The sequence below is a fragment of the Squalius cephalus genome (assembly GCF_949319135.1).
Source record: "Squalius cephalus genome assembly, chromosome: 18".
In the NCBI taxonomy this organism is placed as follows: Eukaryota; Metazoa; Chordata; class Actinopteri; order Cypriniformes; family Leuciscidae; genus Squalius; species Squalius cephalus.
The window spans coordinates 9462145-9489098 of NC_137139.1; the positions used below are offsets into that span (position 1 = coordinate 9462145).

Here is a 26954-nt window from a genome sequence, read left to right on the forward strand (position 1 = left end):
TGTCAAGGACCTTCTTTCTCCGAAGACATGGTGGTGATCAGAAAGACATTATAAGCACCCCATCAACAGGGACAGCCTGAGACAGGGGCGGATCTACCGGGGTGGCATAGGGTGGCTAATGCCACCCTAAAAGAAAGCCTTGCAACCCCTGCTGCCACCCCAGTTGGCAGCAACAAATTAAAAGTTATGGCCAATTTGACAATTTACGAGCGCGAATCTCCAATATCCGACTGCAGTGAATGCAGCCAGCATGAGATGATGCCAGAGCGGCAAGAGACCAAGTGTGCCACACAATCCCTGAAAAGTGAAGCCGAAACGTCTCGATCGCCCCCCGGTGACTGGTCCTAATATAGGTCATAAGCCCCGCCTCCCTGTGTTTTAAACGGGACGTGAGACCAACTAAACCAGGGGTTCTCAATCCTGGTCCTCGAGGGCCACTTTCCTGCAGAGTTTAGCTCCAACCCTAATCAAACACACCTGAACCAGCTAATTAAGCTCTTCAGGTTTACTAGAGAGCTAAAGGCAGGTGAGTTTGATCAAGGTTGGAGCTAAACTCTGCAGGAAAGTGGCCCTCGAGGTCCAGGATTGAGAACCCCTGAACTAAACAATTAAATTACACTTCAAATATCTTTTTTCCAAAAGTTGTTTTCTGTCATTTGCTGTAGTTTTTATCATGCTGATTGATGTTGAAGTTCAAGTGTCTGTTTTTAAAATAAGTTTGTTTTTAGTTAGTTACGCGATGCTAAAACGGTGGTGTAATGTCATGATTGACAGCTGTGATTGACAGGTTCTCTGAGCGAAGTAGTCACTGAAGCACCAACAGACTTTTTTTCAGGATCGTCAGAGGACTGAGGAGATTGTATTTACTTTATTTTAAGAAGCCTCTTGTCGTACTGCAATCAACAGACATAAAAATTGGAGCAGAACGGAGGAACGGAGCAGACATAGGCCACTTAAAAAAAGTGCAGGGAGAGTGCATTCTGCGAGAGTGAGGGCGGGGCGTTGATTTAGCGGCTTTGCTTCTTGCTCATTACTGCGCAGACTCAAGTCCCAAGATGTCAGCGCCATATCGGGACACTGGCGGCTTCAGTTCTCACCAATGGAAGAGAGCAAAGGGGTGTCGTCCATCTTTTTTACAGTCTATGCAAGAGACTGATTTGTTTGGAAAACAAAGTGGCACAAAGCGAAGGGGGGCCAGGAGTTGCGAGGAAAGGAGACACAGGAGGAAAGAGGTAAAAACGGATTAACTATCTATCAAGATATGAAATTATAATTAAAGCACAGTGCTAGCATAGTTGCAATGCTGATTTTGAGATGATAAAAATCAGGTTGAAGAACGTTATTTCACTAACTATACATAGGCCTATAGTTAGGTCTGACGTTTGTTCTGTGTAAAGTAGGCTACAAAAGCTCATATTGATTCAACGTCTGTCAAGGAAAACATTGTAAAGTTACTTTGAATCTTACAGAAATGAAGAGGAAAGGTAGCATATGTAGTTTTTTCTCACCAAAGAGAAAGGCGAGACAAATAGAAAATGAACAACTGAGCAAGGTAGACGGAGAAGATGAGGTGGAAGGAGAGAGAAAAGACAAAGACGAGGTGGAGAGAAAAGGGCAACAGAAACGTGACACAGATACAAGGCCAAGGCGACCAGGGACAGGAGGAGGTGGCAGAACACCACAGCGGTGGAGATATGGAGGGAGCACATCACCAAGATGAGGAGGGAGAAAGCGAGAGACAAGATAACGTGCAGGGCTCAGACAGTGAAAGGGAAAGGAGAGTGTCAGAGATAACAGAGGACCCAAGGGCAGAGGCTGATAGAGAAACAAAGTTTATTGAAAAGGTAACACAGGAGTCTGCCGTCACGCGGACGCAGTACTGGAGAAAAACAAAAGTCAAAAACTTGGCTGGTCAACAGCGGTGTTCCCAGAGTAGGCAATGGTAGACAGCGAGGGAGACTCAATCCCCAGACCAATAGCGGAGACTCACAGGTGCAATAAGGTGAAGATCACTGGCAGCAGGATGGCTGGGCTGAGAGAGAGAGAGAGAGAGAGAGAGAGAGAGAGAGAGAGAGAGAGAGAGAGAGAGAGAGAGAGAGAGAGAGAGAGAGAGAGAGAGACCAACACAGGTTCATGACAGAGAGTGGCTGCATAGTATACTAAGTTACATATGAATAAGAACAACAAATGACAAAGACGGACATTTTGCTATAATATTTAAGAGACATTGCTTAGACTTCAAATAAATATAAAAATTCATGTTTGCTTAAATATGAATAATTAGGGAAAGTTGTCAGTGTGAAAGTGTGATGAGATGGGGAGATGAGTTTTTATATTTTGTGTAGAATGTATTTTAGATCTATTGCTCAGATTAAACAAAAAAAATTAAACAAATGAATCTAAAAATACTCTCCCAGGCTAAAATGTTAGTGTGTGTTAAAGGGATAGTTCACCCAAAAATGAAAATTCTGTCAGTAATTACTCTCCCTCATGTTGTTCCAACCCCGTAAGACCTTCGTTCATCTTCGGAACACAAATTAAGATATTTTTGATTAAATCTGAGAGTTGTCTAACTCCTCCATAGGCTTCTAAGGGACTGAAACTTGCTGGCCCAGAAAATGTATTAAAGACATCCAAGGGTGTAGATTTGGTTTGAACATTGGGGGGGTTGAAATTTGGGTCTGCATATTTTTCATGTGATCATGGTATAAATATTGGGGGGGTTGTAATGCATAGATTTAAATATTGGGGGGGTTATCTCCCCCCCAACCCCCCCACAAACTACGCCCCTGAAGACATCGTTAATATAGTCCAAGTGACTCCAGTGGCTCGATCTTAAGTTTATAAAGCGACGAGAATACTTTTTGTGTGCAAAAACAAACAAAAATAACGACTTTATTCCACTTTTCATTTCCTTCTCTCTGGGCCTTGGGTCTTTTCACGTAGTGTTTAAGCGTAGCGCGTCTGTGTTGTACGTCACCACGTAGGCTCACTATTGGCCGACGCTGGTCATGTGTGATACGTGGTGACGTGCAACACAGACGCACTACGCTTAAACACTACGTGAAAAGACCCGAGGCCCAGAGAGAAGGAAATGAAAAGTGGAATAAAGTCGTTATTTTTGTTTGTTTTTGCGCACAAAAAGTATTCTCGTCGCTTTATAAACTTAAGATCGAGCCACTGGAGTCACTTGGACTATATTAACGATGTCTTTAATAAATTTTCTGGGCCAGCAAGTTTCAGTCCCTTAGAAGCCTATGGAGGAGTTAGACAACTCTCAGATTTAATCAAAAATATCTTAATTTGTGTTCCGAAGATGAACGAATGTCTTACGGGGTTGGAACAACATGAGGGAGAGTAATTACTGACAGAATTTTCATTTTTGGGTGAACTATCCCTTTAACACAGTCTGATGGTTATAACTAATCAATGACAGTTCCTAATTGATTATGTTTTTACTAGTTGTAATATTGTATAATTAGTTTAGATGTAATTCAGTATGAATCTTTTCTTCCCCTCCATCTTCCAAATCCAGGTGTGAGGTGCCAGTGCAACCAATGCGCGAGAGTTTCCCAAAGACCCTCCAGGGAGGAGCCAGGAGAAGCTTCCGCAGCGACTGGTACAAATCTCATCCCTGGTTAGAATACTCGCAATCGAAAGATGCAGCTTACTGTTTTGCTTGTAGGCATTTTTCCGTCCCTCCCCGTTATCGAAACTGGAAAAAGGCTACAATGAAAGACAGTGGTTTCTGTTCTCATGCCAGACCTGAAGGCCATGTAAATGCAATGTTCGCATGGACAGAGAACAAGAAAATTATGGATAAAAATACCTCAATGTTTGGACTAATGGATGAGCAAAAAAAGGCTGAAAATCAATACTACATTAAAACAGCTGAAATTTTGGTTCTAACTTCGAAAAAAAAAGGTGTTTTTCTGTCTATGTTAGACCTGCTGGGTAACCATAACCCTATCATTAAAAAAAACTTTTTTTTTCTTTTTTTTCATTCTCTCCCACACCTCTGTAAACTTACAAAATATGTTAGCCCAGCGTCTAAATTCCGTTCTGTTACTTTTCTTGTTCAATAGTCTCTCTCTCTCTCTCTTTTATTTTTTTTCTTGTTTAGCAGTCTCTCTCTCTCTCTGTCTATCTCTTTCTCTCGCTCTTTCTCTCTGTCTTTCCCTCCTTTCAATCTCTGATAAGGCATGTGCCTTTCTTTGTATATTGAGTATTTATGTCTTGACTCTCTGTTTGTCTTTGTCTATATGTGTAAAGTCCTCTTGTACAGTGTCTGTTTGTTAGTTTTGTGTTCATGTTCAACACCACTATACCTCTCAGCTCAACCCCAAGCAAAAACGCTGGAAAACATGTTATGCGAGATATGACACACATCCACTCAATACTGACGAGAAAAAACACTCACGCCATATTCCCTCAGCCGAACCCCTCTATCCCTCTCTCCCCCTCCTCACTCTCTTTTTCTTTTTATCATATGGCTCTTAACCCATATATACGTGCTAGCCCATAACTCTGATATTCCTGACATACACACATGCAACCACTTAACTTGATAACATGGAATGTACGCGGCTTCCGTAACCAAACCAAAAGACTTAAAGTAATTAATCATCTAATAAAATTGGGTGCTGATGTTTGCTTCCTTCAAGAAACACACTTAACAGACACAGAATTGCAACATCTTAATTTTAAACAATTTGACAAAATATACTCTTCAACATATAACAGCAAACAAAGAGGTGTCTCTATTTTAATAAATAAAGACATTCATTTCTCACTAAACCAATCTATCATGGACCCAGACGGTAGATTCATCATCATTAATGCAACTCTAAATCATACAATTGGCAAACATTTATGGCCCTAACAATGATGATCCTTCTTTCTTCCACAATCTCTTCTCCATACTATCAAATTCAAACAACCTCATCATAGCAGGAGACTTCAATACAGTCATCAATCCCACAATTGACCGCTCAAGCACCTCTGGTATGGCAACTTAAGAAACTGGCACTCCACTGACATAATAAAGCAATATATGGAGGACAATGGCCTTAGCAACAGTTGGAGAATGAGGAACCCTCAATTACACTCCACTCCTCTTTATTTCCCCACATGGGCACAAAAAGGAATCACACATCTTCAACACTTATTTGAGAACCACCATTTCATGTCCTTTAACACACTCACACAGAAATATGGGGTTGGGAGAGAACAATTCCTTCAATATCAACAACTTAGACTTCAAATTAAAGATAAAACCACAATTACCAACAATACATTACAACCTTCTCAGCTTATAGAAGAACTTCAAAAAATTAACCTCCCAGCTATATACAATGATTTCCAACCAAAACACAACAATAACACTCCCAACAACCAAGTGGGAAACCGACCTGGCCGTCTCTCCCAACCCTGAGTACTGGGAACAAATCTGTAGGAACACATTTTTCATGTATATAAAGTCATTCACAGAACTCACATCACCCAAAGTAAAATGTTCAAAATGGGCCTACACAACACCAATATTTGTTCACAATGCACTTTAGGTAGCACAGACGACTATTTGCACGCCATGTGGCACTGCCAACCAGTTCACTCTTTTTGGATTACAGTCACTGAGACACTGTCCACCATCCTGAGCCACAGAATCCCATCATCTCCAACACTTTGTCTCATAAGCGACTTTTCCGGAATCCATATCCCGCAAAAATACAGGAATCCGTTGCTCATCTCTCTAGCTGTCGCTAAGAAAGTAGTTCTCCAAAACTGGAAATCAAAGAAATCTTGCCACATCAATCACTGGACAAATTTAATCTCAGAACACATTTCAATGGAGAAACACAATGCACACAGAGGGAAGCAAATATCAGCCTTTGAAGACACCTGGTCCCCATTTTTGACATTTCTTAATACCACACAAACATAAATACAAGCCGTGTGCATTACCAGACACATACCTCCCCCCTTCCGTTATGTAAGTTTATATATTTTCTTTTTCTTTTCCCTTTTGCTTTTGCCCCTGCAGCTATCACTTCATACATACACATAGGCATACACTATCCACACTCATGCATAACATGTTTCCAAACCCATTTCCCCTCAAACACCTTAACCGTGACCAACTAATGTAAATCTTAGATCAACAAATAGAATTTGCTCAAGATCATTCTATTCAATCAATAATAATACGTTCTTGTGTTTGTCAACTGTCTTGTCCCTCTGTTGTCTGTCTGTCAGCTTGTCGTGTCTTATATGTTACACTGATAAAAATTCTCTGCTTGATTTACTTAAAAAATATGATGAATTCTTTTGCATAATTTTATTACGTAGATCCAACAAGACTAGTCTTTGTACAAACTATTTAATTTTTCTGTTTGTTAAAATAAAATTTGTACATAAAGTTAACTTAATTTTAGCATTGCTCTAGTCATTTTTGTGTGTGTGATCTACATAACTTTAAGAGTTCTAAATGTTTATTTTTGATTGAATCCAACTTAATTTTTACATTTCCAGATTACAAATTTCAAGTGGGATCTACTGTTTTCAAAATTTGTTAGTGTATTTTAAAGTTACAAGTACTCAAATGTTAATTAGCAACTGAGTATTTCTACTGAAAGTATAAATGCAAATAGTACATTTTTTACTACTATAGTAAAAGTTCAACACTGGTACTTGTAAACAGAATGCCAGTGGAATGTACTCATCAAATATGAATATCTAGTTATTACATAACATAAAGCTGACATTTGGCCATTTGATAGTAAAAACTGACAAGGTCAGTATAAAAAAAGTATAATAAAATATATTCATCTCACAGGTTGAGACATTGTGTACAACAGAAAATTGTGCTTCATGGTGGTGCTAGAGGAAAACTCATTAAGTGAAAGTTCACAAGGCTTTATTGTCTTCAGAAAAATAAACATTTACAGAATATTTTCTATAAAATTGTGTTTTTCAGTCCTGTACAGTAACATACTCTAAGACTTTAAAACAACACGCTCACACAATCTTCTGGCTTCTCAAGACCACCATCTCTGGCTTTGCTGACCACAAAGATGTCGAGCGAAAATGAAGTGATGGCCTCTTGGATGGCTGCAGCATCGTCGTCATCACAAACCTGTGAAATATACCAGAGAGAATTTAACCTACTTTTTGTTTGCTAATGTGAAGAATGCATTTAGCATGCATTTAGCTCTTTGCTCTCCCTCTGAACAGAAATCTGGGTGGGATTACGTGGTTGCTGTGGTAGTTTTGATCCATATACTTATGTAAAAATTGTGCCTGAAAGTCACTCGAAGAACGAAAGTCACTCGAAGAATGTGCTGCGTGTTGTCAGGATTTGGGTGGGATTACGTGGTTGCTGTGGTAGTTTTGAGCAGTGTTGTGATTTAAGCCAATTTTTTTTTCAAAAATTTGGCTCAAATTTCAAATTTCTTTTGTTCATCTTCGGAACACAAATTAAGATATTTTTGATGAAATCTGAGAGCTCATCATGACCACTTTCAAGGCCCAGAAAGGAAGACATTGTTAAAATAGTCCAAGTGACTACAGTGGCTCAACCTTAACTTTATGAAGCGACGAGAATACTTTTTGTGCGCTAAAAACAACCAAAATAATGACCTTCTTCAGCTATTTATTTTCTTCCGTGTGGGTCTCAGACGTGAGTTCATGAGAGCATCACAACGCATGTGCAAGAACTGAGAAGATGACGACCTCATAGCCAGAAGCTCTTCACTGTCTGTTTACAAGCAGAGGAAGATGTGCACTGTACATAAAACTGTCTTTGTAAATATGTCTGCAGATTTCAAACACTTAAAAACCATTTTATACACTACATCGAGACCTAAAGCATAATCAATGTCGAATTCAAATAGCTTACATACACAGTATGTCCCCTGCTTGTAAACAGACAGTGAAGTGCTTCCGGCTATGTCAGGACGTCATCTACGTTCTCGCGCATGCATCGTGGGGCTTTCGTGAACATCAGAGTCCCACACGGAAGAAAATAAATAGTTGAATAAAGACGTTATTTTTGTGTTTTTTTCACACAAAAAGTATTATTGTCGCTTCAAAACGTTAAGGTTGAGCCATTGCCGAAGAACGAAAGTCTTACAGGTTTGGAACAACATGAGGGTGAGTAATTACTGACAGAATTTTCATTTCCAGGTGAACTAACCCTTTAAGTTAAAATTCTGTCAATTACTCATCCTCATTGTTCTAAACCCGTAAGATTACACAAATGAAGATATTTCTGATGAAATCTGAGAGCTGTCTCAGTCCTTCATAGACAGCAACATCATAACCACTTTCAAGGCCCAGAAAGGAAGTATCGTTAAAATAGTTCATGTGACTACAGTGGCTCAACCTTAATGTGATGAAGTGACAAGTATTTTGTTTTGTGTGCAAAAAAACACAAAAAGAATGACTTTATTTAACAATTTCGTCTCTACTGTGTCAGTCTCCTACACTGTTTATGTAGTAAACAGTTGTGCTTTAACAACGGTTTACTACTGGCCGATGCTGTTCACGTAAGCACAATGATAAATGCATGTGATGCTGACGCAGGAGCTGGCCAACCAGAGGCCAATACTGAGCCGGCGTTTTGAAGTAGAACACGGAAAGGCAATGCTGTGTTTACTACGTGAACAGCATAGGAGACTGACATAGAAGAGATTAAATAGTTGAATAATGTCATTATGTTTGTGTGCACAAAAAGTATTCTCGCCTCTTCATGGCATTAAGGTTGAGCCACTGGAGTCACATAGACTATTTTAACGATGTTTTGACCGCCTTTCTGGACTTTAAAAGTTGCAATGACGTTGCGGTCTATGGAGGGTCAGAAAGTGGTCCGATTTTTATCAAAAATAACTTAATTTGTGTTCCGAAGATGAAAGAAGGTCTTACGATTTTGGAACGAAATGAGGGTAAAAAATTAATAACAGAAATTCAATTTTTGTGTGACCCTTTAAGTACAGATATCAGAATGCTACAGCATTAAAGTAACTCCTACAATTTTAAAAGTACATGCCTCATTCATGATTTCAAGGGTCTCATCAAATTTCTTCCCTACAGCTCCTCCCGTCCCCCTGTAGAGTCTCAACAATTTAGGCGTGTATTCGTCCAACTTCCCAAAGAATGTGGACTGTAGTGGCTTCAGTGTGATCCTCCGGAATTCCTCCTCGATCTGAGAAAGAGACCAAGAGAGATGGAGAGACATCATGAGATACTGAAAGAAAAGAATTAGAGACACAGTGAAAAAGAAACAGAATACCAACTAGAAAAAGTAACCATAGAAAAACACTAAGAACAACATTTAGGTGGCCTGATGTCTGGAAAGACAAAAATAGATTACCATGCAATGCAATGCAACTAATGCAATGGCAGACTTTGAGCAGCCATCAACATATGGTGCATACACGTTAATAAGTCACTTTTCTATTACATTTTTGACAGGACTATAAATTTGTTCTGTGAAATGCAAAAAAAAAAAACAAAAAAAAAAACAGGACAACTGGAACTTTGCCATTTGAAATGAAAAATTTAGAAATTTTGTCTGGCCCATGAGCTAACTGAGTTATAACTTCACCCCTAGTTTCCTCACTACATTTATTATAGAATTTAAATATAATATATTGAAAGTTACATACCTTTATCCAATGTAGTCTACTTGTCAGGAGAATCACCTGGTAAGGACACAGTGTTATGGTTAGTAACTGAACAATGCAAGAAACCCAAATCATAGCAAATCATTTAACTATAACTAGAATTAAAAAATAGATTCACGTTTTTTTCTCTTCACAAACACTGCAGGTAGTTGACCTGCCGATCATACAGTTAATTGTCTTTAGTTTCATATCAAATGTTTCTTTGTGTTTGTTTTCCCTCAGAGCTATGAGAAAAGAGTACAGGGAATGCGTCATGCAGAAGGCAGGATTATGGTCACGTAAGATGATCGACAATTGTAAGCGCTGTGGGCGCTCTTTCAGCTCGCATAGTTCAGTGGTAAATGGAGTATGCATTCTGTATGACGAAATAGTTTGAAAACTAAATCGATATTTCTACAAATGCGCGCACGTTTGGACGAGTATCTTTTGAACACAAATAAATGGATTATTTCCACTATTTGACAAATTAATAAATTAATGTCACTACAACCTAGTTTTATCATAAATGGTGTCCAAATATCTGGAGTCCGATCAAATGTTTAACGTGCAGTGAATATTAAACAATAATCTTTCTACGTAAACGGGTCAAATAAAAAGGATCATAACAAACATGTCGACTTCTGTAGGGAATAAGCAGGTTTTGTGGATGTAAATTAAAGATACACAATTGCCCATTAACATAGGCCAACTGTTAATTTTTTCGCCTCTGCAAACTGCCGCGGTCTTGCATGGACCGATTTAAAAGATTGTTGTTCCCATCAGTCACTTAAACACAAAAACATATTTTTTAATAAAATAAGACCCAGATTGAAAAGAAATGACGTTACCTTACATTATTCATGGATGTTTTGAAAATCCACGTGCTTACACTAACTTACATCCCTTATTTCATTGCTGTATTCTAATGTGAGCTTCAAATTACACTAGAACAAACTATTTTATTATCGCCACTTGCAAAGTTTCAATTAGGCCTACCAAGCTACAAGTAAAGCAACATATCAGCATAACCACATGGTAAGTTAGGCCTAGGCTAATGCTAATTAGAAAATCCACATACAACAATCTTAAAATTACATTTGAAACCTCGTTTTTGTACAACAATTTGAAAACTGTAAACTAAAGAATGTACCAACCCAAGTAACATTAACTGTTAATTTGCTAACTTTATTCTTACCTTAAGTTCAGTCCGCGTCTTTCGTCTTCGTCTTCCTTTGGAATTAGTCGGGGAGCCAAAGCCTCAAAAATGGGTTGAACCTGACATGGTCTGTTATACTTTTTATTTGTGTTTTTTCTGTTAACTTTGACCCTAAGAACCAATAATTGGAGGGTCTGCTCTGCCGGAAATATCGCGAAAAAAAATTGTGGCCATTTTAGTGTATGCACCCTTTATTTTTTATCAGAAAAATGTGAAAAATGATTTTTTCCCTCAAATCCTAAGTGGGTTTGGTAGGCTGTCAATAAATGCACTCCAGATACAAAGAACACATTTGCTGACAACATCCACTGAAAAAAATAACTCTTAAAACACATTTCTACATGATTTTGCATCAATTTAATGCAAATAATTAGGCGTTTTCTCACTTTTTTCCAATATTTTCATCTTTACTTCATTGGCAATCAACTATTCTACCAAATTATGACATCAGTCAATATGTCATTCTTTTCACCAAACAGTATACTCATTCCACAGAAAAAATCATAAAAATCCAACCAAAATCAATGGATCTGTGAGAAATTCACTAATAGTTGATCAGCAGACTCAGAACCTCAATAGAATTGTAGGCTACTCTCAAAATTCCGAAAGACATGTAGTCCATGAGCCAGGGGGGTTGATCGGTATCATCGGGGGGAAAAATGCTATCATTGTTATTTGGCAAGGTATATACCCCTAGTATTAGAAAAATCACTATAGCAGTGCAGGGGTGGTAGCGAAATCACTTTTTTCAGCTCATGAAGTTACTAACCCCCTAAGATAAATTCCGTTTTTGAAATCTGGTGTATATCTGGTTTAGGCTCATGCTAGGGATATTGTCAATATTCTATAATATGGTGCTTGGTATCGCTGGAAAGGGGACCTTTTAGGCTTTCATTTAAGCCCAGTACTGAATCTGTCTGACAAACACAGAGGTCACATGACTTCTTTAAACCAGAAATAACACACATTTTTTCACAATTTCCGCCTAAACTGTATGCTTTATTTTATCCCTGTGGCATGAAAGAACACCACGGACACAAAAGTCAACAACTCCAATACTCAAGGCACTCTGATGACTCAGAAAATGTATAATATACCCATACTATTTATTTGTGAGAGCCTTAAATTAGACTTGTGCAGCCAGCACAAGTCTTCAAAATAGAATAGAGCCAATAGAATGGACAAATAGAATACCCTAGTCCAGGGCCAAATGTTGTAATAAAAACACTTGTAATTGGTGTAACAAAATGTTTCTATCATGTATTTTGATATTCACCCACTTTCAGTTAGAATGTCAGAATGTAGCTCATGCACTGAATGTTGATGGATTTTGACAAGGTTTTGTCAGTTTTGTGAAAAGATTGTTGGAATCAATCGCTGTAAAAATCTGTTATTGTCTATCCATTCTAAAAGTGCATCTATCCATTATAAAAGTCCATCTATCCATCATAAAAGTCCATCTCTCCATCATAAAAGTCCATCTATCCATTCTAAAAGTCCATCTCTCCTTTATAAAAGTGCATCTATCCATCATAAAAGTGCATTTATCCATTATAAAAGTGCATCTGTCCATTATAAAAGTCCATCTCTCCATTATAAAAGTCCATCTCTCCATCATAAAAGTCCATCTCTCCATCATAAAAGTCCATCTATCCATTATAAAAGTGCATCTCTCCATCATAAAAGTCCATCTATCCATTCTAAAAGTCCATCTCTCCATTATAAATGTGCATCTATCCATCATAAAAGTGCATTTATCCATTATAAAAGTCCATCTATCCATTATAAAAGTGCATCTATCCATTATAAAAGTCCATCTCTCCATTTTAAAAGTCCATCTATCCATTATAAAAGTCCATCTCTCCATCATAAAAGTCCATCTATCCATTATAAAAGTCCATCTCTCCATTATAAAAGTGCATCTATCCATCATAAAAGTGCATCTATCCATCATAAAAGTGCATCTGTCCATTATAAAAGTCCATCTCTCCATCATAAAAGTCCATCTATCCATTCTAAAAGTGCATCTATCCATCATAAAAGTGCATCTACCCATCATAAAAGTGCATCTGTCCATTATAAAAGTGCATCTCTTCATCATAAAAGTGCATGTCTTCATGTAGTAAGTATACTAATATCAATGTGTACTTGTAGTAAAATTGTGTACTATTTCAATACTGCTTGGGACTAAATTGGCTCACTTTTCGTATTTTTAGTATTTGTAAGAGTAGTAAACTAAGTACACAACTAGGTTTCTCATTTGTAATGCATCTGTACTACAAGTGAACTTATAAGTATACTAGTAGTTTACTGTTTTAATACAAGTAGTACATTTTTTAGTTTATGAAAGTACACACTGATGTGTACTCTCAGTAAACTACTAGTTTCGTAGTTTATACTGCAAGTGTACTTGTAAGTTTTCTTTAAGTAAACATAACATTATACTTTGCACTTAATATGTAACATTATTATTTTTGCACTTGAAAAATACCTTTAACTGTACTTTAAATTTAAAAACATGTTATTAGCTTCATGCATCCTTTTTTAATCTTAACACTTGAATGTCAGTAAGTTTCATAAAGAAAGGCAACATTTTAAACAAAAAAGTAGAATTAGAGTAAATTGATTTACACGACCAGTGGACTAGCCTACACAAAAATTCATGCAGAATTAGAAACATATCTGTTTTATATCAATTTTCTAATCAATATTTTCAAACAAAGTAAGTTTCATAAGACTGTATGTATATGAAAAAACTATGTAAAAAAGTATATTTAATTGACTACTCAATCAAAACAGTTAACACAACTACAAGACAAGTATACAGTACTTTGAATTCTTAATTATTCTTTTAAGCAGGGTTCACCAATCTCGGTCCTGGAGGGCCGCTGTTCTGCAGAGTTTAGGACAGCGGCCCTCCAGGACCGAGATTGGTGAACCCTGCTTTTAAGTATATCTGGATCAAAAGATTGAGTTCAAGTACAGGCCAAATATACCTGGGCCCGTATTCATAAAGAATCTTAATGCAAAGAGTAGCTCCTAGTGACAAAATTCTAAGAAAATTCTTAGAAATGTGGCCGTTTACTCTTAAAATTAAAGAAAAAAATCCCAGTAAAGAAAAAAGTAATTCAGAAAGCATCTTAACCCTTAAAAGAGGTCTTAAGGTCAAAATTGTTAGGAGCACGGACGAGGACTTTTAAGAGGCTTAAGAGTTTCTTCAGCAGAGGAGAACATGGCAGAAAGAAGAAGGAGAAGAAATCTGTTGCAGACAATGGATGACAGTGAGTTAATAAGACGCTAAAGATTAGATCGTGCATGGATCATGTTTGTGACTGATCTTAGAGACATGCTAACATCTCCGACAGCACAGAAATGCAATAGCGCCAGAAATGAAAGTAATCACTACATTACGATATTTGCCAACTGGGAAAATGCAACAATGCAGCAGTGTGTAATGTACACAGTCGCATGTAATTTCAAAGTGAAGGCTTAGAATAGACAAATCACAATTTTTTTCCTTCTTGGACTACCAGCCAATCACAGTCTTCAAAAGATTGTGTCATACATAGCAACGGGGTCAGCCCCGCCTCCTCACTAAGATGAAAGTTTTTGTCTTTTCCTTGCTCAGAGTTGCTCTCAGATTGGCCCCGAATCGCTCTTAAGCTAAGACTCCTACGTAAAAGTTTTTAAAGGAGAACTCATTACAAGTGCACAGCCAATGTGAGTGATTCCTTCAGAGTGAACGCGGGTCAATCTGACTGCAGTAGATGTGAAAGATATGGATAAAAATGATAATAATTCAGCCAGCGCTCACATGGCTGTGCACTTGTAATGACACATCAAGGATGTTAAGAGGCTAAAAGCAGGTTTAAAACTTGCCCCATTGAAGTCAACAGGGTGCAAATTTTAAAAAGAGGATAACATGGTGTAGGCAACACCGATTTTTGTCGTTGTTCTCTGTATTGACGGCACTCCAAATTGACAAAAAAATTTGCTCAATGTTAAAATTGACCGGAGTTCTCCTTTAAGCAAAATTAAGAGTTTTCTGAGAGGATTCTTAGAATCTTTATGAATACGGGCCCTGGACTTTTCTCTCAGTATACATCAAGTACACTGAAGTGTAATTTTAAGTATATTTCTGAGAAGTACATAAAATGTAGACTGAAAGTATACTTTCTTATTTTAAGTTTAAAAGAAGTATACTAAGTGTGAAAAACACCAAGCTTACATTACTGCTACTATTCCCCACCAATTCACAAGCACAAGAGAAAAAGTATTTTGTACTTACATTGAATACCCCTGGAACTCAATGGAAGTTGATTGAAGATGGTATAGTTGGTAGTGTTGTTATAACCAGTCAACTGAACCAACAATCTTTTCACAAAACTGACAAAACCTTGTCAAAATCCATCAACATTCAGTGCATGAGCTACATTCTGACATTCTAACTGAAAGTGGGTGAATATCAAAATACATGATAGAAACATTTTGTTACACCAATTACAAGTGTTTTTATTACAACATTTGGCCCTGGACTAGGGTATTCTATTTGTCCATTCTATTGGCTCTATTCTATTTTGAAGACTTGTGCTGGCTGCACAAGTCTAATTTAAGGCTCTCACAAATAAATAGTATGGGTATATTATACATTTTCTGAGTCATCAGAGTGCCTTGAGTATTGGAGTTGTTGACTTTTGTGTCCGTGGTGTTCTTTCATGCCACAGGGATAAAATAAAGCATACAGTTTAGGCGGAAATTGTGAAAAAATGTGTGTTATTTCTGGTTTAAAGAAGTCATGTGACCTCTGTGTTTGTCAGACAGATTCAGTACTGGGCTTAAATGAAAGCCTAAAAGGTCCCCTTTCCAGCGATACCAAGCACCATATTATAGAATATTGACAATATCCCTAGCATGAGCCTAAACCAGATATACACCAGATTTCAAAAACGGAATTTATCTTAGGGGGTTAGTAACTTCATGAGCTGAAAAAAGTGATTTCGCTACCACCCCTGCACTGCTATAGTGATTTTTCTAATACTAGGGGTGTATACCTTGCCAAATAACAATGATAGCATTTTCCCCCCGATGATACCGATCAACCCCCCTGGCTCATGGACTACATGTCTTTCGGAATTTTGAGAGTAGCCTACAATTCTATTGAGGTTCTGAGCCTGCTGATCAACTATTAGTGAAATCCTCACAGATCCATTGATTTTGGTTGGATTTTTATGATTTTTTCTGTGGAATGAGTATACTGTTTGGTGAAAAGAATGACATATTGACTGATGTCATAACTTGAGGGAATAGTTGATTGCCAATGAAGTAAAGATGAAAATATTGGAAAAAAGTGAGAAAACGCCTAATTTTTTGCATTAAATTGATGCAAAATCATGTAGAAATGTGTTTTAAGAGTTATTTTTTCAGTGGATGTTGTCAGCAAATGTGTTCTTTGTATCTGGAGTGCATTTATTGACAGCCTACCAAACCCACTGAGGATTTGAGGGAAAAAATAATTTTTCACATTTTTCTGATAAAAAATAAAGGGTGCATACACTAAAATGGCCACAATTTTTTTTCGCGATATTTCCGGCAGAGCAGACCCTCCAATTATTGGTTCTTAGGGTCAAAGTTAACAGAAAAAACACAAATAAAAAGTATAACAGACCATGTCAGGTTCAACCCATTTTATTGAGCTTTTGAGACTTTGGCTCCCCGACTAAATTGCAACTTGCAAGGGGTTTCCAGACCAACGAATCAGGAAGGGGAGGGGTTTTTTGTACCGAGTAAATAAAACAAGGTATTGTTTGTTTTGTGCGTGTGTACCTAAAAAGTTTGGCTGGGATTACTTAGATTAATTTTGTAAAGGAAAAAATGCACATTGTCTTGTGTTTTGAACAAATGCAGATTAATTCAAAACTAGATATATTAATGTAAATATACAAACGTAACCTTTTATTGTTGATATCACACATTTTAATTACTTAACATTTACATCCACTCAGATTTTTTCAGTGTACGTGTTACACTCTGTACGTGGTGCTATAATCCCCCCTCCCCTTATGTACCCAGGGTCTCACTAAACTGGGTGTATTACGCACTGTATATAAACACTGTATATAAATCTATTGTCTGTATTGTAACATTTTGTGTATATATTTTGCTTTATTAAAAAATAAAGTTGTCCTCCGAAGAGGGGGGGTGGTGGCGGGCAAGAAAAAAAATAAATAAAAGACTTGAACAACAAGCTAAAAACGCAAAATACACGAGTAAAACAATACAGAATGAAATACTTGAGTGCTTAGCTGCAATGGTCAAAGAAGAAATCATCCAGGAAGTTAAAATGACCAAGCAGTTTTCAGTTATTGTTGATGAAACTAAAGATGTTCAGAAAAAAGAGCAAATGTCATTTTTGTTCTGAGATATTTTTACAACGGTGTGGTTCATGAAAGCTCTCTGGAGTTTGAAGTGGCAGAACACCTGGATGCAGCCGCCTTAAGTGACAAGATTATATTCTTCCTTGAGAAGCAGGGGCTGGAGTACAAGAAAAACCTTGTAGGCCAGGGCTACGATGGCGCAGCAGTGATGCACGGGACATTCAGGTGTTCAACCAAAAATAAAAGAAGTAGCCAAACATACCTTCTATGTTCACTGTAGTGCACACTGCTTGAACTTAGTTATAGTAGACGCTGTAAAAAGTGTGGCAGATGCAGGAAACTTCTTCTCATTATTGGAACGACTGTATGTATTCATGTCTGAGTCTTATATAACAAATGGCTGGAAGTGCAGCGGGAGATGTTTGATGGTGCACCAAGGGAACTCCAACGGCTAAGTGATACACGTTGGGCCTGTAGGCACAGAGCATGTCACATGTTATGGACAGGTTGCCTGCAATAGTGCAGGTGCTTGAAGTGATCGCATCTGAGAACCATCCACAAAGAGCTGTAGAAGCAAGAGGGATATTGGCTTAAATTTATCTGAATTTTGCTGGATCTCTTGTTCTGTTCAGAAAGGTCCTGAGTGACTCTTTTTATCAGACATGTTCCAGTCTAAAACAGTGGACTATGCTAAGGCTTAGTGATGGGGACGAGACCGCCTATGCCGAGTCCGAGTCAAGACCGAGTCTTTGAAGGGTCGAGACCGAGTAGAGACCGAGTCCGTTGGTTTTCAAATACAGTCGAGTCCGAGTCAAGACCGAGTCTTTGAGGAAGCAAGTCCGAGTCAAGACCGAGTCTTTGAGGAAGCAAGTCCGAGTCGAGACCGAGTCTTTAGGAATCGAGACCAAAACATGTCAGTTTTCATATTCATGATTTAATATCACCCCAGTTAATAATCAACAGTTAGGCCTACAGACTAAGCTAGATCGGGAATTGTTTAGAGGAGCAGTCTTAACGTCTTAATATGGACTAATTTTCTAGTGGTATGTATTCTAGTGGACTAGTGATGGGGACGAGACCAACTATGCCGAGTCCGAGTCAAGACCGAGTCTTTGAAGGGTCGAGTCCGAGTCAAGACCGAGTCTTTGAAGGAACAAGTCCGAGACAAGTCCGAGAAAGCAGAAATCGGTCTCGAGACTCGAGTACTACATCACTACTAAGGCTGATGAACTTATTGAAGCACTTAAAGAGACACTGGTCCAGTACCGTAGTCAAGCCTCTATTGAGGAAATGTGGAGTGAAACACTTGATTTATGTCAACGAAGTAACATTGATACAACTCAGCAAAAACCAAAGAGGCCAAGACAGAAGATGCTTCAGGATACTGTCATCCACTGCACCTCGGGACAGCATGTAGTTCCAGATAGCAAACACACTTTTTGTGTCTCTGTGTACTATCCAGTTCTGGATAACATGATTGGAGAAATAGGAAGAAGATTTTCTAACACAAATTGTAACATTATGCAGGGTGTCCAGGCACTAAATCCGTCAAGTCCAACTTTTTTGAGAGAGGCTTTTTCAGGCTGTTCTGTTATTGGCTGAAGCTTATGATTCAAATATTGAGGATCTCAAAAACGAAAACAATCAGATGAGGAGAGTACTAAACAGACAAAAGGGGGGAAAGGAGAGTCCTACCACTCTAATGGAGTTCACTCAGTTTTTGGACCCATACCAGGATGTGTTTTATGAGTTGTTCAGGTTGTGTAAAATAGCGGTTGTTTTACCTGTGAGCAGTGCATCCTGTGAATAAAGTTTTTCATCTCGCAGGCTCATAAAGACTTATTTGCGGTCAACTATGACAGAAAAGAGACTATCGAGTTTGGCTGTACTCAGCATTGAATCAAAACGCACAAGGGCATTAGATCTAGATACATTTGTGAAGCGTTTTGCTGAGCAACATGGAAATCGCCGCTTTCAGCTATTATAGGCATGACAACTTCATGTTATGCTCACTGGTGAGCCTTTACAAAGCTGTTAAAATGATGACCTCAACAGAATCTGTACTTTAAATCTTTGTTTTGGCAACTGAGAACCTTTAATAAAACCAAAAGTGTGAGAAACAAAGTTTAAAATGTGACACTGGTGTAAATGGTGTAAATCCTGCTGAACATGAAGCAGTAGTGTTATTGTTTTATTTATTTATTTATTTATTTTTATTTTTTTTATTTTGTTCTGCACGGATATCACATGGATACAGTACAAGGAGGGGAACGAAACCCACTTGGGTTTATACAGAGTTCCACTCCACTTGCATGAATAAACAAAAAAGGCACGCAGACAAATAAGTTGAATAATGAAAAGAGGGGAAAAACATATTTTCAGAAGCATGATTATCCTAATGGAAGTAACTTAAAGTTATAGAAGTTGAAGGGTAAAGGTAAAGGAGGAACAAAAGTAAAGAGCAGCATATAAGGGTCAGTAAGACTATAGTATACTGCAGGGAACTATAACAAAAAAACTGTCATTGTAAAATCAAAAGGTCTTTCAACTGTTTTTTAAAGACAAACAGAGAAGACATGAATCTTAGGGACAAACTTAATTCACTCCATAGTTGAGGACCCCTAAAGCTGAGGTCAGTTTTATGACCTGAAGTTCTAGAGAACGGTAAGACAAGATTTATTTCACTATGCCTTGTATGATGGATATGAGTATCTGAAATAAAAGTAAAGAAGTGTTGTAATGTTGGTGGGAAATCTTCTCTCTTATAAATAAACTTATAGATATGCATGATAAATAGACATTGACTTTCTCAATTGATAAAATCTTGTATCTGAGAAATAGAGGTGCAGAAGGAGCATATTTAGAAGAGTAGGAGATCATACGCAAGAACTTCTTCTGAATTTTAGAAATTTTAGCGAGATAAGTGGGAAAAGTAGCACCCCAGACAATATTGCAATAATTCATAAAGGGAAATAAAAAACTGTAGTAAAGCGTTAGATGAGCAGATGAGTGGATTGAAGGTAAAACAATTCTTAGAATATTTAACATTTTAGAGGATCTTGTACAGACTAGATCAACATGTTTGGACCAAGTTAAACCTTCGTCAATCAGAACACTGAGAAATTTTGTTGAAGCCACTTGAGTAACTGGAGCTCCATCAATTTCTATAGCAGCATGTTCTTTGGGGTAGAATTTATTAATATTGTGAAATATCATAAAATTACATTTTTTGACATTGAGCGTTAGCTTGTTAGTGCGAAACCAATTTGATAATATTTTTAACTCGTCATTAACATGTTGGATCAAGGTGACAAAATCCTCGTGTACTGCAATAAGATTGGTGTCATCTGCAAATAATATGGGTAGGAAATGATCACAACAAAGGAATAAATCATTAATATAAATTAAAAACAATAAAGGACCCAGAATAGAACCCTGAGGAACCCCAAATGAAATTTTAGAAGTTTTAGAAAAGAAACCATTGAGATAAACAAATTGTTCTCTGTTAATAAAGTAATTGCGAAACCAAACTAAGGCAGTACCCTCCACTCCATATCTATTAAGCTTAGAAATCAAAGTATCATGTGCAACAGTGTCAAAAGCCTTACTTAAATCGAGAAAAACACAGTGTATGTTTTATGTTTCTTCTTTTGTATATACAATATACTACTGAGTATACTACTGAGTAAACAATAAAAGCAATGTCCAGTACCTTGTTTGAGTGCCGTGACCTATTTATTTCCACACTGTATTTATGCTCACTTTAGTACAGCTCAGTCCATAGATCTTCATGGGTAAGTTTTTCTTTGTATAGTTTCTTCTTGTACAAATGCTGCCTGCAACGCTGCCTCTCTGACAATCAAAAACTGTTTTCTTCCCCTCTCACACATCTGCCACTCATCACATGTGTCTTACCTTAATGCCTTTAAGTGATAATGCCCCTAACTTCTATCATACTTCTATCTCCTATTAAGTGAGATCACATTGTATGGTCACTTATTCCTAATGTGAACTGTTTCACATGAAACCTCAAATGCAAGACATTGATTGCATGAGATTAAGTTTGTCTGTATGAGTTTGTAAATGGCAGCCTTTGCCCTTTTGTAGTGTGTACATACTATTTCTCATCAAACTGTGATAACTGTGATTAAATTCAGTATACGTCTGCCATATGTTGCCACTCCTCAAAAATTCCTGCCCCCCTCTTGCCACCCCATAAATATTTTTCTAGATCCGCCACCTGGCCTGAGGCATCACAGTTTGTGTAAATGTCTTCATTGTTGCATCTCAACTAAAATAATTGGATCAGTAAATTTAGAAAAGGTGTTTATTTTTTATATTGAGCGAAATAATAATTTCATTTATGTTATTTTAAAAGAATATAATGTTTTTCAACTTTAGTTAATGTGAACTCTTGTGAAATATATATGTGTGTGTGTGTGTGTGTGTGTGTGTGTGTGTGTGTGTGTGAGAGAGTGACTTATAGAGCTGCGGAGGAGCACCATAAAATACCCCTGTGCTGGAATGCGGAGGGAGCTGCATGTCATAGGTCAAAAATAACTCGCAGGACTTCCATTCAGTAAATATTCACGCCTCCGCACATATATTCAAACGCGCATACCTATAGACTGAACTTGTAATACGCATGTGCACGCCATCAGCATTCTCACAGGTTCGCGTTTTTGAAGTTTGCAGAGAAAGAACTTAAAAGTTGTGTGCTAAAACGGTGTCGTGTTAGCTGCCCCTAAGTTAGTAACTAATGATCGTTGTGACGGAAGTGAATCAATCAAAACTAACTTTAGCTGGACAATAACTTTATTCTAGAGCTGCTATAAAGCCAAAACAATCTCTGTTACTTTAATTTCCTATTATCAATGTAAAGCCGCTTTGGAACAATCTACATTGTTAAAAGCGCTATATAAATGAAGATGACTTGACTATAATATGTCAAAGTTAAAAAATGAATCAATGGATATATTATACTTGTAAAGGATCCACTGGAGGCAAATGTAAATGAGAACCCAAGTGCAGTTTATTATAAACAAAACCAAACATGAAACAAAAACATGGCATGGCATGGCATGGCATGAAAATTCAAAAATCAAGACATGAACATGAACAAACCCAGCAGTGGTCTACAGGAATCAATACTTGACAAAGACACATGGCAAACATGAGGGCTTAAATACACAGACTAGTCATCTTCATTTATATAGCGCTTTTAACAATGTAGATTGTTTCAAAGCTTTACAGAGATAAACATATAATTTAAGGTAAGATTGTTTTGGCTTTATAGCGGTTCTTTAATAAAGTTATTTTCCAGCTAAAGTTAGTTTTGATTGATTCGCTTCCGTCGCAACGATCATTTGTTATTAAATTAGAGGCCGCTAAGACGACACCATTCTCTCTACACAGACTTTAAACGTGAACCTGTGAGAAACGCTGATGGCGTTCACATGCACATTAAGAATTGGTTCTATAGTTATGTGCGTTTGAATATATGTGTGCAGGTTTGGAATTCCCTACAAACCAAGCCTAAACAAATTACTGGTGTTTCCTTATAATTTTTGATACAGAATTTTATTTTATTTGATCAATTCGGGGTAGATACTCAAATTGAGTTTTCCTGACGACGCTTTATCTGTAGAGTGGTAGAGGGATCCTCCATAGGGAGAGACTAGTTGGCACTTCAGCACTGCGTTGTCATCGGTCCAGGCGAAGGTCCCTCGTCAGATCTGGATACGGCCTGGATCCGACAGGCTGCGGGAAAACCTCGGGATAAACAAAGACACTAAAATTAGCGTAGATGCCATTCTTCTTATCATGTAACAAGTACATCAGGATTTATGGGAAGTGTTCCCGGTTCCAGCTGACCTAATCTATGCAGCCTAACATTGAATTATAGAAGTCTATAATGTATTATGTGAATGCTAGGTCAAAGAGATGTGTCTTTAGTCTAGCTTTGAACTGACAGAGTGTGTCTGCTTCCCGGACAATGGTAGGAAGACTGTTCCAAAGTTTTGGTGCTAAATAGGAGAAGGATCTACCGCCAGCAGTCGATTTTGATATTCTAGGTATTATCAACTGGCCGGAATTTTGAGATCACAATAGACGCGAAGGACTAATGCGTTAAGAGCTCGCTCAAGTACTGCGGAGCTAAACTATTGAGTGCTTTGTAAGTAATCAGCAATATTTTAAAATTGATGCGATGTTTAATAGGGAGCCAGTGCAGTTTTGACTAATGACAAGACAAGGGACACCTGTGAACAATGAAACAATGAACCAATGACAACATGACACAGACAAGGGAACACATGGCAGGATCATATGACTAACAGAGAATCACATGACAGACATGGAAACATGACATGAACAAACCCAAAACGAAACAATACTCAAGAGACATTCCAATTATTCCAGTTATACCCAAGGTCAAAGGTGACACTGGCATGGAGGGGTCAAGGTCATCACCAGGGCATGACTTGGGTGGCCCGTGGCAAAAAGAGGTCAAGAGGTCACCAAAGGTCAAGAGGTCACCATCAGTCATAGGGTCATCAATCATTTTGACACATGCCGGATCATAATAACTACTAATATTCATTACCTAATTTTCCATGAAAGTCTATGTATACATGTAAAATAAGAAAACAATCCATGTTCAAATTTATCATACCACAAATTTGTGATATTTAATATTAAAGATATTTAATATGATTAATATTAATGCTATTTGTTGAACATATCGTCACATGACTGAATGCCCGAATTAACTTGTTTAACCTAGTCTAAGCCCCACCAGCGGAGAAATGAAAAGCATTGAACTATCAACATTGATCCAATATTATTTAAGCACTGAATTTTCAACCTCAACAAAAATGATGGTTCTGATGAAATTTCAACATTGAATCAATGACACCTTGCTATCTATGTTCAACTAGGGAATAATTATTCGCTCTGTAGTCAATGTCAGTAAGTAGTCAGATAAAATGTTTCCAGTTAAAAATTATTACCCACATAATAGTCATATTATCTTATGGGATATTGAGGAAGACGGATGAAGATGAACTGGAAGTGTATGTGTATGGTAAAAAGAATATGGAGGCCTTATGATAATCTGTTAATTTATTCATAGAGAAAGTTCAATTGAAAATGTAGACAAACATTAATGATAAAATCTTCAATATGCAATTGATAAACAAATCAACAATTTTTATGATTCCGTTCACCAAACGGAACAGTTAGAAATTCAGAAAAGTGGGGAAATCTAAGCTTTATTTCTCTGTTGGGATGTCAATGTTTCTAACAGATGCTTCCTCGAACAACTTAGAACAACACAATACCTTGCACCATTTCTTTACTCTGAATATTATGAAAGCTAGTCAATTATGGTTTGAACACTTTCAAACAGCAACAGGTGGCAGGCAGTCTCCTGATAGGCTCTTTGTTAGCTCTTACAGCCACAGATGAGACATTGTTACTTTTCTTATTTGACATTCTGGGAGGTTTTCAAGCCTGTGAGCATACACCACCCTTCTGCAGCAATAGCACACGTGTGCTTTTATAGTTGAACAAACACAACATTTACTCAGTATACTTTAAAATGTACTATGATTATAAGCATAATAACAGTATTCCTGTTTGTGCAATAATGTCTTAATTGCTTTAACCAGTCTAATATGGTTTGTTGGTCTCCCAACCTGGTCACAGTTGTCAATAGTCAGAAATTGTTGTACATTGTTGTTTATAATGAGAGAAGTTGCACAATTCAGTGCTCTGAACAAAATCAGGCTTTTTCAGTGGATTTCTTTATCATTGGTGACTATATATATAGTTATTTATATATAGTTACGCAATCATGTTGCAGGTAATATAATATTCTCTGCACATTCCACAGACATTTTCTTCCCAATCTACACTTTCAAATCATGAACCCCATTCTCATTTTTTATTTATTTAATACTTATATGGACTGTCCATGATGTTTAGGGATATAGGGGTATAGAGATATAGGGGTGCAGAGCTAGTGGTTGTTCTGTAGGCAAACATCAGTGTGAAAGTTGTATTCGTTACTATAGCAACAGTAGACACCCAGCGTGTTTTCTTTCAGAATCATCATAAGGAAAATGTTCAGAATAAAGAGAACAAAGAGGGCTTTTCTTACTATTCCGTGAAGAAAAGTTAGTGTAGGATTAGTTGGGAAAGTGCATGATATTCTCGGGTAGTCTATCCATGGAAGCAAGCATTGTATGTTTAATGTAATAAGGTTGTCATTAACACTATCCTACACAATAGTTAACATGAACTAGACTTTTAAAGCCTTTTAAATTTTGTCTTATGTAAATTTCTACAAATGCCAGTTTATATAGGCTATTAAAATAAAGGTATGCAGCATCTAACATAAACTGAATATTAATAATCAGCAAAAGGCTTTTTTTTTTCTTTTTTCTCACTCTCTGACCTCCTGAAGGCCGCTGTGTAATTCGCACCCTGACTAAGTCACATTGGGGGAACCATTTAAATAATCCCATGAATGCATATAAAAAATGCAGAATCGAATCATTAATCAAATCGCATCAAATCGTTCTGAATTTGCAAAAATTGAGCTTGAATTTAATCGAAAACCTATAGATGGTGAATTGAATCGATTCGCTGTCTACCCAAAGATTCACAGCCCTAAAATTATGAGAAAATTAAAGTGTTGTTTGACCTTTTATGCATTTAAACCTATTGTTGGAGACTGCAAAACAAAATTGGGAGCCTTTAAAATAACATAATAGGAGCACTTTTATTAACATGATCCATTGAAGCACATGTAAATGAGCTGCTGTAATAGGACACTTACTGCGTCTTCGCAGATGTACTTCATCTTTATGACTAGCAGATGGCAGTATACTGCACCATGTAGAAAAGCTTTGTAGGAAAAAGAAACAGAAAGATCCACATCATTTTACAAACATGATTCCACAAGACAGCGCGGAAATCTAAACAAACCAGCAATGCAGACAATTCAGAAACAGTCTAGGTGTTTCTTTCTAAAATATGCTTTCCTTGGAATATGGTTTAGATTTTTTCCCTTGTCCTCAATATTATTTTGTATCCTGTTAGTCGTTTGTAATATCACTTAAATAATGAAAAAAAAGGAGAATATAAGATAAAATAATGCAGGAAAATACTGCAACAAAGTTTGTTTCGGCTGTACAGCAGATAGAAGAAAATAGTGTCATAGTCCAGCTGAAGTTCAGTGATGGTTAATTTCTGTTGTAAAAAAGTTTAGTTCATTTATATGTATAGCAGCTCTGGACAAAACAGTGATGTTGTGACAACCAGGTTCTGTTTTGTCATGTTTTTGTTTGTGTTTGGACTTTGTTTTATTTCATTCAGTCTCCTTGATTCTGCCGGTGCTTATTGTGTTCAATTATCCCTAGCTTGCTTAATCATTAGTTCCCTTGTTTCAGGTGTGTTGTCTTGTTAGTTTGTATGGTCCCTCTCGTTGTTCTCATTTGCCCCAGCTGTGTCTCGTTCCGTGATCCCCTGTGTGCTCTCCTGTTCCTGGTCAGTTATTGTATGTAGGTTTCGTGTGCATGTACCTGTTTCCCGTTCTGAGTTTATCCTGTTCTGAGTTTATCCTGTTCTGAGTCAATTAAAGTCTACTGCTGCATTTAGACCGACTACGTCTCTGCTTCTATGAGAATCATGACAGAA

General features: G+C 37.4%; 1 protein-coding gene across 1 annotated transcript; it reads right to left on the reverse strand.

The window, feature by feature from the left end:
* Positions 1–6918: 6918 nt before the first annotated feature.
* On the reverse strand, positions 6919–23814 carry LOC307145827 (uncharacterized protein; the record flags this gene model as incomplete). Its single annotated transcript, XM_079849421.1, has 5 exons — positions 6919–7135; positions 9047–9202; positions 9666–9701; positions 10858–10919; positions 23679–23814. The coding sequence occupies 5 exons, from the start codon at positions 23812–23814 to the stop codon at positions 7004–7006; spliced, it is 522 nt and encodes a 173-aa protein (XP_079705547.1). The 3' UTR covers positions 6919–7003.
* Positions 23815–26954: the final 3140 nt, after the last annotated feature.